Source organism: Carcharodon carcharias, chromosome 8 (genome assembly GCF_017639515.1).
Source record: "Carcharodon carcharias isolate sCarCar2 chromosome 8, sCarCar2.pri, whole genome shotgun sequence".
NCBI classification, from domain to species: domain Eukaryota; kingdom Metazoa; phylum Chordata; class Chondrichthyes; order Lamniformes; family Lamnidae; genus Carcharodon; species Carcharodon carcharias.
The window spans coordinates 36,300,513-36,317,270 of record NC_054474.1 but is presented as its reverse complement, the minus strand read 5'-3'; the positions used below and the strand labels follow the sequence as shown (position 1 = coordinate 36,317,270).

Below are 16,758 nucleotides of genomic sequence, written 5' to 3'. Positions count from 1 at the left end.
CACCTTTCTAGTCCCCATCCCTCACAAGCTCCAAATCATCTAAAGCTCTGTCATTCACATCCTGTCCTGCATTAAATTCCACTCACTCAGCAGCTCCTATTATTGCTGACCTTAACCCCCAATGAAGTGAGTTTAAAGTTCTCATTCTTGGCTACAGATCTTGACTTAACCCTATTTCACCTTATCTCAGCAAGCACCTCCAACCTAATGTCCTTTTTCTACTCTCCTCTCCTCTGAACCTGGTCTCCCCTCCATTCCTCACACTCCCCGCTCCATCTTCAGATACCACAGCAGTACTCTTTGGAATTCCCTTTCTAAATATTCCTAGGTCTTTGCTTCTCTCCCTCTATTTGAAACACATGTCTTCAACTAGGCCTTTAATCACCTCTCCTAACACTCCAACAAAGGACAGGTGCTTGCCTCTTTCCCCTCTCTAATGCGCTTTGGGATATTTTCTGTATTATTAGTCTCATGTAAATATAAATTGCTGTCCACCACAGAAAATTATGAAAAGACAAAATCATAAGAACTGTACATGCTTACCCCTTTATTTTCTGCATCTGGTCAATGGTTTCTGGGAGGGGAACATTGGCTGTTTCAGGCAGAAACAAGACCAAAATTGCTGACAGCACCATCAAACTCCCAATCAGAATAAAAGGCAGAAACTCCTGATAAACAGCTGTGAAAATACAATACATAAATTGTAGGGTGAAGACCCACATATCAACATAAGATCATAGACAGTCCATGTAACACAGGTTTTGTGAGCAATATTCTTTAATATATTTACAAGTAAATATGTTCAAATAGTTTGGGGAATCTTTCAGACAATGTGGAATTGGACTCGAATTACTTTGGCTTTTCCTCTCAATTTCTGCAGAAGATGGATAAATTAAGAATTTATTGTATGAATAATTTCAAGATCATACCCACAATTTGCCAGTATTGCAACATGCTGTGCCTTGGTTTTGGATATTCTCTGTGTCATCTGCTGCTCTGACACATGAGCTGCCCGTGGCAGACATCCTCTGGATTTTGGAGATCATCAGACCCTACCAAAGATGCCACACTTGCACCAATGCAGATGCGGACTCAGTCATCAGGGCAGAAATCAGTTTGTGGGGCTCTGTTTGGGTGTTGTGATGGGGAATGGGATCAAAGGGATGAAAAGAGGGAGCACTTTGAGAAGAGTCTCACGATCATGAGCCCTTTCTCTTCATTGCCTTTCATGGTCCACCTACACTTGCCTGCTTTCCAAGTGTTGGTGAGCGTGTGGCTGCAGGTCAGTGACACATTGAGCCACCAAGGAGAGGCTTGCCCCCATCCTGTTTAAAGTCTCAGTTCAGATATGATTTGGCTAGAGTGGACTGGGAGCATCTACTTGTAGGTAAATCTGCGTCAGAGCAGTGGGACTCATTCAAGAAGGAAATAGGGAGAGTACAGGGCCAACATATTCCAGTAAAGACAAAGGGTGGGACCAACAAATCCAGGGAACCCTGGATGTCGAGGGATATACAGAGTTGGATAAAAAGAAAAAGGGAGGCTTATGGCAGATACCGAGGGCTCAAAAGAGCAGAAGCCCAAGAGGAGTATAGAATGCGTGGGGGAGAACTTAAAAGGGAAATTAGGAGAGCAAAGAGGGACATGAAAAAACATTGGCAGGTAAACTAAAGGAAAATCCAAAGTTATTTTACAAGTACATTAAGAGTAAGAGGATGACTAGGGAAAGAGTAGGGCCCATTAAGGAGCATAGTGGTAATTTGTGTGTGGAGCTGGAAGACGTAGGGTAGGGTTGTAAATGAATAATTTGGTCAGTGTTCACAATTGAGAGGGGGACGTGTTTATGGAAATCAGGCAGAAGGACTGTGATATAATTAAAGAAATTAGCATAGAAAGGGAGGAGGTTCTAGGAGATCTGGCAGGCTTACAAGTAGATAAATCTCCAGGCTCAGATGAAATGTATCCTAGGCTTTTCAGTGAGGCAAGGGAGGAGATAGCAGGGGCGCTGGCAATAATTTTCTATACCTCTCTGGCCACAGGAGAAGTGCCAGAGGCTGGGGGACAGCCAATGTGGTACTGTTATTCAAGAAGGGAGGAAGGGATGAACCAGGGAACTACAGGCCAATCAGTCTAACCTCAGTGGTGGGGAAACCCTGAGGGACAGAATTAATTACATTTGGAGAGGCAAGGATTAATCAAGGACAGTCAGTATGGTTTTGTTAAGGGGAGGTCATGTCTGACCAATTTGATTGAATTTTTCGAAGAGGTGACCAGGTGTGTAGATGAGGGCAATGCATTTGACGTAGTCTACTTGGACTTCAGCAAGGCTTTTGATAAGGTTCCGCATGGGAGACTGATAATGAAGGTAAGAGCCCATGGGACCCAAGGCAATTTGGCAAATTGGGGCCAAAATTGGATGAGTGGCAGGAAGCAGAGGATGATGGTTGAGGGGTTTTTTTGTGACTGGGTGCCTGTGTCCAGCGGGGTTCCACAGGGATCAGTTTTGGGTCCCTTGCTGTTTGTTGTATATATAAACGACTTAGACTTGAATGTAGGAGGATTGATCAGTAATTTCGTGGATGGCACATAAATTGGTGAGGTGGTAAATAGTGAGGAGGGTAGCCTTAGATTACAGGAGGATGTAGACGGGCTAGTCAGATGGGCTGATCAGTAGCAAATGGAATTTAATCTGGGTAAGTGTGAGGTGATGCACTTGGGCAGGACAAACAAGGCACGGGAATACACGATGAATGGTAGGGTCCAGGGAAGTACTGAGGATCAGCGGGACCTTGGTATACATGTCCACCGGTCCCTTAAGCTAGCAGGACAGTTAGATAAGGTGGCTAAGAAGGAATATGGGATACTTGCCTTTATTAGCCAAGGCATAGAACATAAGAGCAGGGAGGTTATGCTGGAACTATACAAAACGCTGGTTAGGCCACAGCTAGAGTATTGCATGCAGTTCTGGAATCCACACTATAGGAAGGACGTAATTGCACTAGAGAGAGTGCAGAGGAGATTTATCAGGATGTTGCCTGTGCTGGAGAGTTTTAGTTATGAGGAGAATTTGGATAGAACGGGGCTATTTTCCCTGGAGCAGAGAAGATTGAGGGGCAAACATGACTGAGATGTATAAAATTATGAGGGGCATAGACAGGATAGACAGGACAGGAGGAACTTTTCCCCTTGGTGGAGGGATCAATAACCAGGGGGCATAGATTTAAGGTCAGGGGCAGGAGGTTTAGAGGGGATGTGAGGAAGAATCTTTTCACCCAGAGGGTGGTGGGAATCTGGAACTCACTGCCTGAAAGGATGGTAGAGGCAGAAACCGTCATAACATTTAAGAAGTATTTGGATGTGCACTTGTGATGCCATGGCATACAAGGCTATGGGCCTAGTGCTGGAAAATGGGATTAGAACAGTTAGGTACTTGTTTGACCGGCGCAGACTTGATGGGCCAAAGGGCCTTTTTCTGTGCGGTAGACCTCTATGACTATGAGAATGTGCAGATCATTGGCCTGGACCAACATGTACGCAGTGGCCTGCTGCACCTGATGCTCCATGCAGATGGAGACTCTGTCCATGGAGGTGGACAACAGCACAAATGCCTGAGACATCATGGCACCCATATTGGAATGGTCTCCTCCAATCTCACTGCCTCCAGGGATACTAACAGAAGCGCACACCTTTCCCTTGCAACGATGTTAACAGTGAGCCATCTTTTTGCACCACTGCAGTTCATGTGGTGAATTTACCCCACTTCCGTTAGGGAGGAGGTTTCACGGTTTTTTACTCAGCACTGATGAAACAACAGTCATATATTTGCAAGTCAGGGTAATGTGTGATTTAGAGGAGAACTTGGAGGCAGTGGTGCTCCCATGTGCACGTTGCCCTTGTCCTTCTTGGTAGTAAAAGTTCCTGTTTGGGAGATGCCCTGACAAATTGCTGCAGTGCAGATATTAGATGGCACACACTGCAATCGCAGTATTGAATGTGTTGAATGGGATTCCAGTGAAGTGGCCTACTTTGTCCTGGATGGTGTTCGGCTTTTCCAATGTTGTTGGAGCTGCACACGTCCAGGCAATTGGAAATTATTCCATCACACATCCTGACTTGTGCCTTGGAGGTGGTTTAAAGTCTTTGGATAGTTAATTGGTGAATCATGCCTCCCATCCCACAACTGAATTCCTAGCCTCTGACCTGATGTTGTAGGCTCCCTATTAATAGGTCAGAGGTGACTCCAGGATGTTGATGGTGGGGGATTTGATGATTGTAATGCCATTGACTGTCAAGGGAAGGTGGTTATTTTCTCTCTTGATGGAAATAATCATTGCCAGGTAATTAGATGGGAAATAACATTTGTGCCACATATCAGCCCTAGCTTAAATGTTGCTGCATGTGAGAATGGGATGCTTCAGTGTCTGAGGAGTTACAAATGGAGCTGGGCACCATGCAATTATCAGCGAACATCCCTGCTTCTCTCCTTATGATAGAAGGAAGGTCATTGATGAAGCAACTAAAGATTGTTTGGCCTAGGACACTACGCTGAATAACTCCTGCAGCAATGCCCTGGGCTGAGATGGTTTCCAACAACCTCAACCATCTTCCAATGTGCCAGGTATAACCCCAGCCAATGGAATGTACCCCCCCCTCAATTCCCATTATCTTCAATTTTACTTAGTCTTACATGCTGCCTTGATGTATTGGCTCACCTCTGGAATTCAGCCTTTTGTCTTTTTTGGACTAAGATTTTAAAGAAGTTTACAGTACAGTGCCTCTGGCAGATTCCAAACTGAGCATCAGTGAGCAGGCTATTGGTGGGTAAGTGTCACTTGACACTGTTGACAATCCCTCCCATCACTTTGCTAATTATTGACTGTAGGTTGGTGGGGTGGTAAATGGCTGGATTGGATTTGCCCTGCTTGTTGTGGACAGGACATACCGAGGCAATTTTCTACTTTATCGGATAGATACCAGTGGTGGGGCTGTACTGGAACAGCTTGACAAGTTTTGTGGCTAGTCTGGATGCTAAGTCTTTAGTACTGCAGTCAGGATGTTGTTGGCGGGGCCAACAGCCTTTGCTGCATGTATGCAGTGTACTCAGCCATTTCTTGGTAGTGAATTGGCTTCAGGAGTAAGCTGAAATGGATTATCCACTCAGCACGTCTGGCTGCAGATGATTTCAAACACATCAGCTTTGCATTCATGGGCTGTTCTCCGTCATCATTGAGAAGAAAGATGATTCATGGAATTTCCTCCTCCACAAGTTGTTTAATTGTCCACCAGCATTCCCTACTGGATGTGACTGGTCTGCGGAGCTTTGATCTGGTTGTGGGTTTTGCTTAGCCCTGTTTGGAGCATGCCACTTCCACTGTTAGAGTTTCACCAGATTGGCATCTCACTGAGGTATGCCTGGTGGTGTGCCTGACATTCTCATTGTGCTCTCCATTGAACCAGGGTTGATCCCTTCACTTGATAGTAATAATAAAGTGAGGGATATGTTGGGCCATGAGGTTACAGATTGTATAGGAATACAATTCTGCTGCTGCTGCTGTTGGCCCACAGTGCCTCATGAATATTGACTGAGTGACAACCATCAGCCAAGACATCAGCAAGAACTCCCCTGCTCTTCTTTGAAGGAGCGCTATGGTGGTGGGTGGTGTGGGTTTAGGTGACATTGTTCAGCCCACCAGTGGGAACACCAGTTGGAAACCTCTGTCACCTCTCCAATAGGCACTGGGTGTTTTTTTAAGTGCAATCAGGCACTCAAGTGGGCAGCAACAAGCCATCCACAGAATTAAGGCCCCAGGAGGGAGGAAACCCGGCTCACAACAGCTGCTGGCCAATCAAGGCCGGAAGCTCCACGTTACAGGCAGTGCCACTGGGAGTACTAGGTGCTGCTGATAATTCAGTGAGGCCTTCACCAGGAGTCTTTATGTGACCCCTGGAGACAGGTGAGTGTAGGTGCTTTAGGTGTCATGGGAAGGGGTTCACCAGCAATTGGTGGGATGCAGTTGGATGCAAGGGTATCTGGGTAGCTCTCAGTAGGCACACGTCTTCCAGATGCCGGGTCCCTCAATCGGGTACTAAGTGCCTTTGAAATAGGGACCCCCCCACCCACCCCCACCTCGGAGGCCAGTGGTAAACCTGACAGTGTTTGCTGGGTGGCCTTCAAGAGGCACAGGAAACCCATGTGAGTTTGAGAGATCCCTGAACTACACCAAATCCTGGTGATCTCAGTGATAACGTCTTTTTATCCACTTAATAATGAGCCCAATTAGCCAACAGTTTCCCCACCTCACCCTGTTCCCAACACTGAGTAACTAGGGGTCGGTTTTGCCGTCAATGTGAGCGGACCATGTGTCTTCCCCCCAGCGATTATGAGGCCCTGCCCACAACCTAACCCTTTCCAGTATGTTCCATTAAATCCCATCCAGGATCTTTTTTAACAAGTAAAGGAGTAAATGAGTGAAGGAAGAGAAATTGAGGAAATCATCTGGAGGACTCAAACCAGTTGTTTCCATTAGAACAAGAGAATGTAATTTCCATGCCATTATAAAGGCACATGCAGAAATTCCTTGGGAAGACAAGAAGGGAATCAATGGGTGGAATTTTCCATGTCTGTTACCGGCGGGCGTGTTTGGTGGCATGAGCAGACAATATGACGAGAAGGCCAAAAATGGGTTTCATGATGTTATAAAACCAGTTTGCAATTGTCCACTCTGCCCGTCAATGACAGGCTGCGTTTTCCACCGTCGGACATCCAGAACTTCATTGTGATACATCTGCACGTCATTATAAGCCCAGCTCGCCAGAACCATCTCCCCACGCTGAATCATGCAAGCACACCACTGTGATTGTTTCACAACTGAACATAAGCGATGTGCACCTGGCAAGCTGCACTTCACTTGGGACATCGAGGCCCACCTTGTTTCAGGCAGCACTCGCGGTCGTCAGTGCCAAGCTTCACAGGCAGAACCACATCACTTTTAGAGGGGCTCATGGGCAAGTGTCTACCTACCAGGCCATCCATAAGGTTGGGGGTGGGGGGTGCTTTTCAATGGCTTCAGGGCTAGGGCTTGCTCAAGAAAGGGGAAGAAGTGGCCTCAGACGAGGGAAGAGGCTGCAGGGTGAGGGCTGTACTGGGGAAGGAGGTATCCCGGGGTGTGTTGGGGGGGGTGGTACAAGTTGATCTGTGCAAATGACTTCAAGATGGAGAGAGCCAAGGAGGCAGTCCAATGAGGAGATGAGTCCAGATGGAGATGTGAGGGTGTGTTGAGAGAGTGAGTGAGATGCCAGTGAATGTGTGATGGACTTGAGTATGAGAGTTTAGAATGATGAGATGGTTGCCTTATCCTGGTGGCACAAATTAGATTATTCGTCCTCTTTCTGCATTGGATGGCCAACCTCTTCTCTGCAGCTCTGGCACTGACCACTACTGCCTAACAAGCTGAAGTGGTGAGATTGCTGGACGTCCTGCAGTGATCACGGTGGATCTCCACGGTATTCAAAAGGCCTTCCAGGGACATATCACTGAATTGGGGGAGCTGCAGTTTTCTTGCCTTTATCAGGCATGTCTTCTGTGCAGCAGTGTTGGGTTGGAAGCACTGAAAGGTGTGCACACAGCTGTACTTTAAGTACGGCACTCGGCATGATGAAGCGGCGAGGTGAGCCCACCCACCATCGAAGTGGCATGTCTCCTAGGAATGCATAATTAATGAGGCAGGATTGGGACGATACGGCTTGAAAGGCCACCATTGCGGCCAGTGGGTAAAATGTTCTTTTTCCTGCCTGCTGCCGCGCTTATCTGGGACAATTCCGCTCCATGTCTAACAGAATTACCTGGAAAAACTCAGCAGGTCTGGCAGCATCGGCGGAGAAGAAAAGAGTTGACGTTTCGAGTCCTCATGACCCTTCGACAGAACTAGTTCTGTCGAAGGGTCATGAGGACTCGAAACGTCAACTCTTTTCTTCTCCGCCGATGCTGCCAGACCTGCTGAGTTTTTCCAGGTAATTCTGTTTTTGTTTTGGATTTCCAGCATCCGCAGTTTTTTTGTTTTTTTTTTTCCGCTCCATGTCTGTTAGAAAGAAACACAATGGCTTTGATGGAAGTCAGGAAAGAAATTGGGCCTGATATTTAGTTAGGGCCATGTGGGGAGGTTTATCTGCATGTCCTGTTGTTAACTGCAGGGTGTCTTTTAAATGTTTTAATCAGAGTTTCCGAAAGGCTGGAAGGAGCGAATGCCAGGTAAATTGGGGAGATTGCAAATTGCACAAGAGCAGGTCATCGGGAGGGGAGGGGAGGGGGTTGCTCAGAGTTTACAACAGGGAGTGGGGGTGGGGGAGTGAGAGATTTTGCATTTCAGCTAGGCTATCAAAGATCATCTTCAACTGCATGCCACAGCTGCCACCTCCATCCCAGATGAATGAAAGGACCTTTTCATTTGAACGCAAAGAACACTGTGCAATAAGTTTTAGAGCCACCTATGTCCAACATTATATACTGATGTTCCCAGCACCAATGAAATAAAATGATGAAGCACACTCAATCCATGACGACAAAAATACAATTTATCTCATTTTGACAGTTCAACAATATTTACATAATCATTTCTGATCTTCAACCCCAGGCCGCTTTACATAAAGTGAAGATAAAGAACATAAAATCCCCTGTGACCTGTCCCTCTTGTGCTCAGGGTGCCTTTAACTTAGTTTTGTAAGTGCTACGTGTTGCTGCTCCCCCTTACATTGGAGACAGCCTGCTGACTCTGCTGTCTTGTTAGCCTTGATAACCTTGCTGGTTGTCCTTTGGCCAGTGGAGCCTGTGCTGGCCCCACCTGGGAGGGAGTGGCCAGTGCCACTGCCAGCATTTCCCCAGTCATCGCAGCCTCATCAGATGCCACAGTCACTGGCAGAGGGGCAGAGGAGCTGCTACCATCATCCAGGATGACCTGAGAGGAGCTTGCAGTGATGGCAGGCAGCTCGTGCGCCAACCTGAGGTCACTCTGGACCTCCCTGCTTGCCATTGATAGATGGGCACCCAGCTGGGATACTGGCTGCGTCATCCATTTCCCACACTGGCACTGACCACCTGAACATCCAAGTCATGGGCCTCGAGCCACAAGGCACTCAGTCCAAGCAGCCAGGGCTCACTCCCTTGGCCAGCTCTGACGTCATTGACAGTCGGCACTCAGACTCTAGCACCCCTGAGGTCCACAGTGGGATGACCACACCTTAACACTTCTGTACACTGACCCATGCCAACATGGTATTTACCCTTCCTGGGTGCATCAGGTCATTAAAGCACTTCTGGCACTGGACCCAGGTGTGCCATACCATGTCACAGCTGCTAACCATTGCTGCCACCTCCTCTCATGCCCTTTTGGTAAGGGGCGGCGGCCTCTTCCTCCCATTCCTGGGGACTAGGGTGTCCTCCTGGCTGCCAACCCCTCCAAGAGGATGGCGAGGCAATCATCATAAAAGTGGAGGAGCCAAGTGCCCACCTGACCTGCTCTCCCACCTGCTGTGTCCAGCTGCACTCAACTCCATTGCAAACGTACAGGGGATATCCTCCGTGACAGCCTCCCAGGGGCTGCTTGGGCCAGTTTTAAACCAGCTGTCGGGTCACCATTGGACCTGGCGGCTGACAGGCCCCCGGCTCCGCTTGGCCCTTCCCAGCCAGTCTGGAGCCACAATTCACGTTGGGCGGGCCTTAATTGGCCTGCCAGTGGAAATTTGCGGTCAGGACCTGATCGCGGGTGAAGGTCCATTTCGCGGCTGCTCCAGGACCCGCCCTCTGTGCCCACCCACTGCCCGACGACCTTGAAATTCAGCCCCATGTTTTTTTTTCTTCTGAGTTTACTCTTATCCTCCCTAAATCTGCCCTCAAACCATACTTATGTCCAGCTGTCTATCATCTCATGTCATCTCAGTACACCTATAGCATCAATCACAGATAAGTTCACCTATGACCACTTCCTTGTAACACTCATCACCCACAATATTCTTGTCACTTGAAATCTGCATCTTCCATTTGAGAAATTTATCCCCCAATTCACCTGACATTTCAAAATCCCAACTGTTTCACCTTTGAACTCTGCTCACTACAGGATTTCTGCAGTGACTGATCTGCTAAACTACACTCTCACCTCCATCAACCAAGCGCTTACCCTCATTAAAACCCTTCCTCTCTCAACCAGGTCATTCCGTCTGGTATGGCTCTCATAAACATTCCATTAACTCCAAGAAATGTAGACGTTAACTGATACAGTAGGCAACTGATTTAGCCATTCACTGCTAGATCTGGCTGGACAACATAATGTACTGTTGGATCCTTCTGGCATTTACAAAAGTTGCTTACTATCCCAAGATCATGCTGATTGCAAGATAAATCCCCAGGTTTCTTGTCTGTACTGCAAACTGCCTTCTTTAATTACCCCCTGCCCTTGTCCTGAATGTATAACCTTTCCTAGTTTCTCGCCTATCTCTCCTCATGTCCTCTCTGAGCTTGTCCGAGAGATCCACCTCTTGCTTTCTAGACCTCATTCCCACCTAACTTCATTTCCTGGCTTGCATGTTAGCTGACATTGTTAAAAGGTTTCTTTCCTCAAGTGTTGTCACCCCCTCATTCAAATCTGCCATCGTCGCCACTCTCCTCAAAAAACAACCCTTGACTCCACTTCCCTTGCAGGGTATTGTCCCATCACCAACCTTGAACATACAAATTAGGAGCAGGAGTAGGCCACTCGGCACATTGAGCTTGCTCTGCCATTCAATAAGATCATGGTTGATCTGACTGTAACCTCGTGCCTACTCCTGATAACCTTTTACCCTCTCATAAACTTTCACCCTCTCATTTATCAAGAATCTATCAAGCTCTGCCTTAAAAATAATCAAATACACTGTTTCCACAACCTTTTGAGGAAGAGAATCCCAAAGACACACTACCCTATGAAAGAAAAAAACTCTCCTCATCTTTGTCTTAAAAGGGCAAATGCTTATTTGAAAACAGTGACCCCTGGTTGTAGATTTTCCCACAAGAGGAAACATCCTCTCCACATTCACCCTGTCAAGACCACTCAGGATCTTAAAAGTTTCAATCAAGTCGCCTCTTACTGTTCTAAACTCCAGTGGATACAAGCCTAACCTGTCCAATCTTTCCCCTTAAGAAAACCAGCCCATTCCTGGTATTAGTTTAGTGAACCTTCCCTGAACTGCTTCTAATGCATTTACATCCTTCCTTAAATAAAGAGACCTGTACACACTACTCCAGATGTGACCTCACCAATGTCCTTTACAAATGGAGCATAACCTCCTGACTCTTAAATTCAATTCCCCTTGCAATAAATGATACATTCTATTAGATTTCCTAATTACCTGCTGTACCTGCATACTAGTCTTTCATGATTCATGCACTCGGCCACCCAGATCCCTCTGAATCTCAGAGCTCTGCAATCTCTCACCATTTAGATAATATGCTTCCTTTTTCATTCTTCCTGCCAAAATGGGCAATTTTGCATTTTCCCACATTATACTCCAATTGATAGATCTTCTCCCACAGTTAACCTATCTACGTGCCTTTGTAGCCTCCCTATGTTCTCTTCACAACCTACTTTCCTACTTATCTTTGTCTCGTCAGCAAATTTAGCAAACTTACCTTTGGTCCCTTCATCCAAGTCATTTATGTAAATTGTAAAATGTTGAGGCCCCAGCACTGGTCCCTGTGGCATGCCACTTGCCACATCTTACTAACCAGATAAGGACCCATTTATGCCCACTCTCTGTTTTCTATTAGCTAGCTAGTCTTCTATCCATGCCAAAATGTCACCCTCTACATTATGAGTTTTTATTTTCCCCAGTAACCTTTGATGTAGCACTTTTTGAAATTTCTTCTGGAAATCTAGGTACATTACATCAACGTGTTCCTCTTTATCCATAGCACATGTGACTCCTTCAAAGAACTCCAATGAATTGATTAAATGTGATTTCCCTTTCAGAAAACCATGTTGATTCTGCCTGATGGCCTTGAATTTTTATAAGTGCCCTGCCATAACATCTTTAATAATAGCTTCCCACATTTACCTTATGACAGATGTTAAGTTAACTGGCCTGTAGTTCCCTGGGACAGGATTTCCTGGTCATTGGAAGGGCACAGCGGGCAGGCCCAGGAATGGCCAGGAAACAGTCCGCTCCCCCCCATGATCAGCTCCTGACCATGATTTCACGCTGGCTGGCCAATTAATGGTCAGCCAGTGTGAAAGGAGTGCTGGGAAGCTCAGCACTGCCGGGCTGGGGGCGGGAGAAGTGTGAGCTTAAAAGTCTGCGCATGCATGGGGGAGTGCGCACCCAAAGCTCACTGAGGGCAGGGAGCAGAAGAATTGTTAACTCCAAAATAAAGATTTTAAAAATGATGGAAACATGCCCCCACATGTGACTTAGTCATATAAACAGAGACATATTAAAAATTATGTTTTAAAATTTTTATTGTTTTTTAAATTACTGTTGGAAACCATAAGGTTGAACGAGCAGCGAAAAATAGGTAAACTTAGTTGATTAAGGGCCTTAATAGGCCTCTAGGTTGTCAGCGGACATGCTGCCAACTCTAGCGCACTCCTGCTGACCAAAATATTGCGCGAGTGCATGGTGACATTGGGGTGCATGCCCTATGTCATTGTGCGCTATTTTATGCCCGATTGGGTTGGGTGAGTGCCCGCTCACGGGCCATAAAATTCTGTCCCTGCTTCCTATCTCTCTCTCTCTTTTTGATTAAAGGAGTTACACTTGCTCTTTTCCAATTTAATGGAACCTTCCCGGAATCCAGGGAATTTTGGAAAATTAAAACCAATGCATCGACTACCTCACTAGCCAATTCTTTTAAGGCCATTGGATGAAGTCCATGAGGGCCCGGGGATCTGTCAACCCATAGTTCCAGCAATTTGCTAAGTACTTCTTCCCTGGCGATTGTAATTTTCCTGAGTTCCACCCTCCCAATTCCTGATTCTCTCCTCACCTCTTGAGTTCAATTCTTTTTGTCCATGTTTAGACCAAGGATGTAATGAGGTCATAAACTGAATGGAACTGGCAAAACCCAGACTGAGCACCAGTGAGCAGTTTATTGCTGTCCAAGTGTCACTTCATAACACTGTCAATGGAATCTTCCATCACTTGGCTGATGGTCAAGAATGGACTGTTGGGTGGTATTTGGCCTGTTTGGATTTGTCCTGCTTTTTGTGGACAGGACATACCTGGGAAATTTTCCACATTGCTGGGTAGATGCCATTGTTGTAGCTGTACTGGAATAACTTGGCCATGGATGTGGCTAATTCTGGAGCACAAGTTTTCAGTACTGCTGGAATGTTATCAGGGTCAATAGCCTAGCAAAGGCTATCTAGTGTTTTCAGTCATTTCTTCATGTCACATGGAGTGAATCAAATTGACTGAAAGGCTGGTATTTGTGATTCTGGGGACCTCGGGTGGTGGCTGAGATGGATCAGCCATTCGGCACACCTGGCTAATAACAAACGGTTGCAAATGTTTCAGCATTGTCTTTTGCACTGATGTGCTATCATTGAGGATGGAACTAGCTATGGTGCATCCTCCTTTGGTTCGTTGTTTAACTGTCCCATCACCATTCATGACTTGGTTGCAATACTGCAGAACTTTGATTTCACACTTTGATTGTGGGATCACTTAGCTTTGTCTATCACGTGTTGTTTCCACTGTTTGGCATCCACTGGTAGCCTTGTTGTAGCAGTTTGGCACCTAATTTTTAGTTAAGACTGGTGCTGCCCCTGGTATGTCCTCCTGCACTTCTCCTTGAACCATACAGAAGTTAAACTGTTAACTTACCAAGATAGAAAATGTAAGGTGTGATGATGTTGCCCAACCTAGAGACTGTTGAGCTCGTTCCTACACCCATGTTTCTTACTGCAGTTGGGTACAGCTCAGCACTATAGACGTAAACCATGGAGAAGGCACATGCGGTCGCAAATTTTCCAATCATCACCAGCACTGTGGCAAGCACTGAAAGATCTAGAAAAAACACATGTAATCATAAACTTAGTGGAAATGGAAACTGGTTTACAAGAACACATGAACATAAGAGGTAGGAGCACGAATGGCCCATATGGCCCATCAAGCCTGATCTGCCATTCTATATGAGCATGGCTGATCTTGGGCTTCATCTCCATTTTCTTGCTGTTCTCCTTTTCCCTTAATTTTCTGAGACCAAATATTTGTCAATTCCAAACTTAATTGTAATCAACAATGGTGCATTCACAACCCTCTGTGGTAGAGAATCCCAAAAATTTGTGACTCTTTAAGTGAAGGAATTTCTCCTCATCTCAGTCCTAAATGATTGGCTACTCATCATAAAACTGTACCCCCATGTTCTAGATTGCCTTGCCAGGGGAAATGTCTCAGTGTCTACCCTGCTAAGTCCCTTCAGAATTTTATGTGTTTCAATGAGATCACCTTTCATTCTTATAAACTCCAGAGAATATAGGTACAATTTACTCAGCCTCTCTTCATAGGACAACCCTATCAGCTCCGAGACCAATCTAGTGAACCTTTGCTATACTGCCTCCAATGCAAGTACACCCATCCTTAAATATGGAGGCCAAAACTACATGCACTACTCCAGGTGACTGTATAATCCCATCACACCTGCCACATGGGACAATTTTCGAAATACATGCTTCTGACACAGACCCTCCACAACCAGCAGTATATGTTGGAAATTTGCGGTGATGCTCCCCATCCACTAAAATTAACAGATGGAAAAGCATGCATCCACAATTTTGCATTATATGTGCTTAATAGACGTGATTCTACACTGAGTGCAAGCTTCCATAAAGACCCTTTAATCTAGGTGTTACAATTACTTGGCTGTTGGGAGAGAGGCAGATTGAATAAAAGCACCTTACCCATTCTGCCCAGGTTCCAACATCAAACTAAATTTATATAAAATCTTGTAAAGAGTATAACAAGGTCTCAAGCTGCTTCGCAGAGGTATATAAAAAAAACTGAGCTGTGGATGAGGAATGGTGACCAGAAACTTGATCACAAACATGGTATTTAATGAGGGTCATTACAGTGGGTTTTAGAGAGGGAATTCCAGAATGTGAGGACTTGGTAGCCAAATGCATAGCCACTATGGGTAGGATGAAAAGGTGGGGGTTGCACATGAGGTTGCAGCAAGATGCATGGAGAGTTTGGGGGGTCTAGAGCTGGGTAATGTTACAGAGCCAGGAAAGAATAAGACATGGAAGGATTTAATATCAAAGATGAGACTTTTAAATTTGAGACATTGGGAAATGAAAGCCAATGTAGACCAATGAGGACAGGGGTGATGGGCAAATGTGAACTGGTGTGGAATGGAATATGAGCTGCAAACAGTTTGATGAGTTTAAGTTTACTGAAAGTAGAGGACAAGATAAGAGTGGAGTGGTCAAATCGAGATGAGGACTGAGGTATGAGCAGAAGTTACAGAGGTGGACATAATCATATCTTGCTGATGGGGAGGATATGTGGTTAAAAATTCAGCTCTGATTCAAAGCAAGTCAAGGGTATGAACAGTATTTGCTCAGCTTGAGACAGTGACTGAAGAGGACAACGGAGTTGGTGGCAAGAGCATGAAATTTGTTCCAAGGGCTGAAGATGACAGCTTTTATCTTCTCAATGATTAACATGAGGGAATTGGTGTGTATTCAAGATTGGTGGTTTTTGGTAAACAGTCCAATGGCTTAGAGTCAATGGAGATGTTAAGAGTGGTAGAGCTGGGTATATCACAGCATATGAGGAAGGTAAACCCATATCTAGTGATGATGACAATAAGAGACAACATGCAAATGGAAAGAGGGAACCAGGGACAAATCCTTGGAGACCCTCAAAGTTCTCAATGTAATCATGTGGAGGTGGGAATAGAGGCCCCTGGTAAACTTGCTCTGGCTGTGATCAGATAGGTAAAATCGGAACAACTGAGGACATTCTTAGTCAGGTAATAGTTGGCTAATTGTAAGAAATCGGAAAGGAAAGAGTCAATTAGGATTCAACACAATTCAATGGAGTTTAGTTTGTGGTTTGGCTTATTAAAAATGCAAAAGTTGATGATTGGCCCAAAAATTTCTGTCAAAATAACGGAGGAGCTATTATTCAGTGTAAAAGCCACAGCAGCTTCAGATGAGGGCAGATACATAATTCAGTATGGAAATGAAAAGTTGCTGTTGGAGATGTGCCATTCTGCCAGTAGCTTCACAAAAAGTTGTCCCTCTGTATGGTTCCCTAGTGAAATGCGCTGAGTGTCATCAATATTTTTTCCTTTATATTTCTATCTATCTCAATCCAATCTTTCTTTCCCTCACTTTAGTTCTCTTTCTGTACCTAATTTGACATAAAATTCATCATTCTAACCTTACTTATCCTTGTTGAGAGCCACTGTTCATTTCAGAAAACTTCAAACTGGTTGGTTAAGGAGGTACAAGTTCTTCATTCATATACCAGATATCTTATAGAGGGAGCTGCACCATTTTAATCTCCCGCTTACATTAACTGGCGCATAACATATCATGGAAAACAAGCAAGGGCAAGTCTAATTAACAGCAACTTCTCTTTGTTGACAGTTTACTACTATTTATGGGTCACTGATGTACAGGCTCGAAACATCAACTCTGTGCCTGTCTCCACAAATGCTGTCAGTCCTGCTTAGTTTTTTCCAGCATTTTCTGTTTTTGTTGCAGCTTGTAGTAATTATGCTTTTAT

At 45.4% G+C, this 16,758-nt stretch overlaps 1 protein-coding gene across 1 annotated transcript in view; it reads right to left on the bottom strand.

Annotated features, from left to right (window-relative positions):
- Positions 1-539: 539 nt before the first annotated feature.
- LOC121281149 (solute carrier family 22 member 5-like) overlaps positions 540-16,758 on the bottom strand; it is an 84,717-nt gene continuing 68,498 nt past the window's right edge. Inside the window, exons 8-9 of the mRNA XM_041193880.1 lie at positions 13,849-14,031; positions 540-679 (exon numbers count right to left, since the gene is read on the bottom strand). Of these exons, the coding sequence (XP_041049814.1) occupies positions 540-679; positions 13,849-14,031 (323 nt within the window). The remainder of the gene's footprint in view (positions 680-13,848; positions 14,032-16,758) is intronic.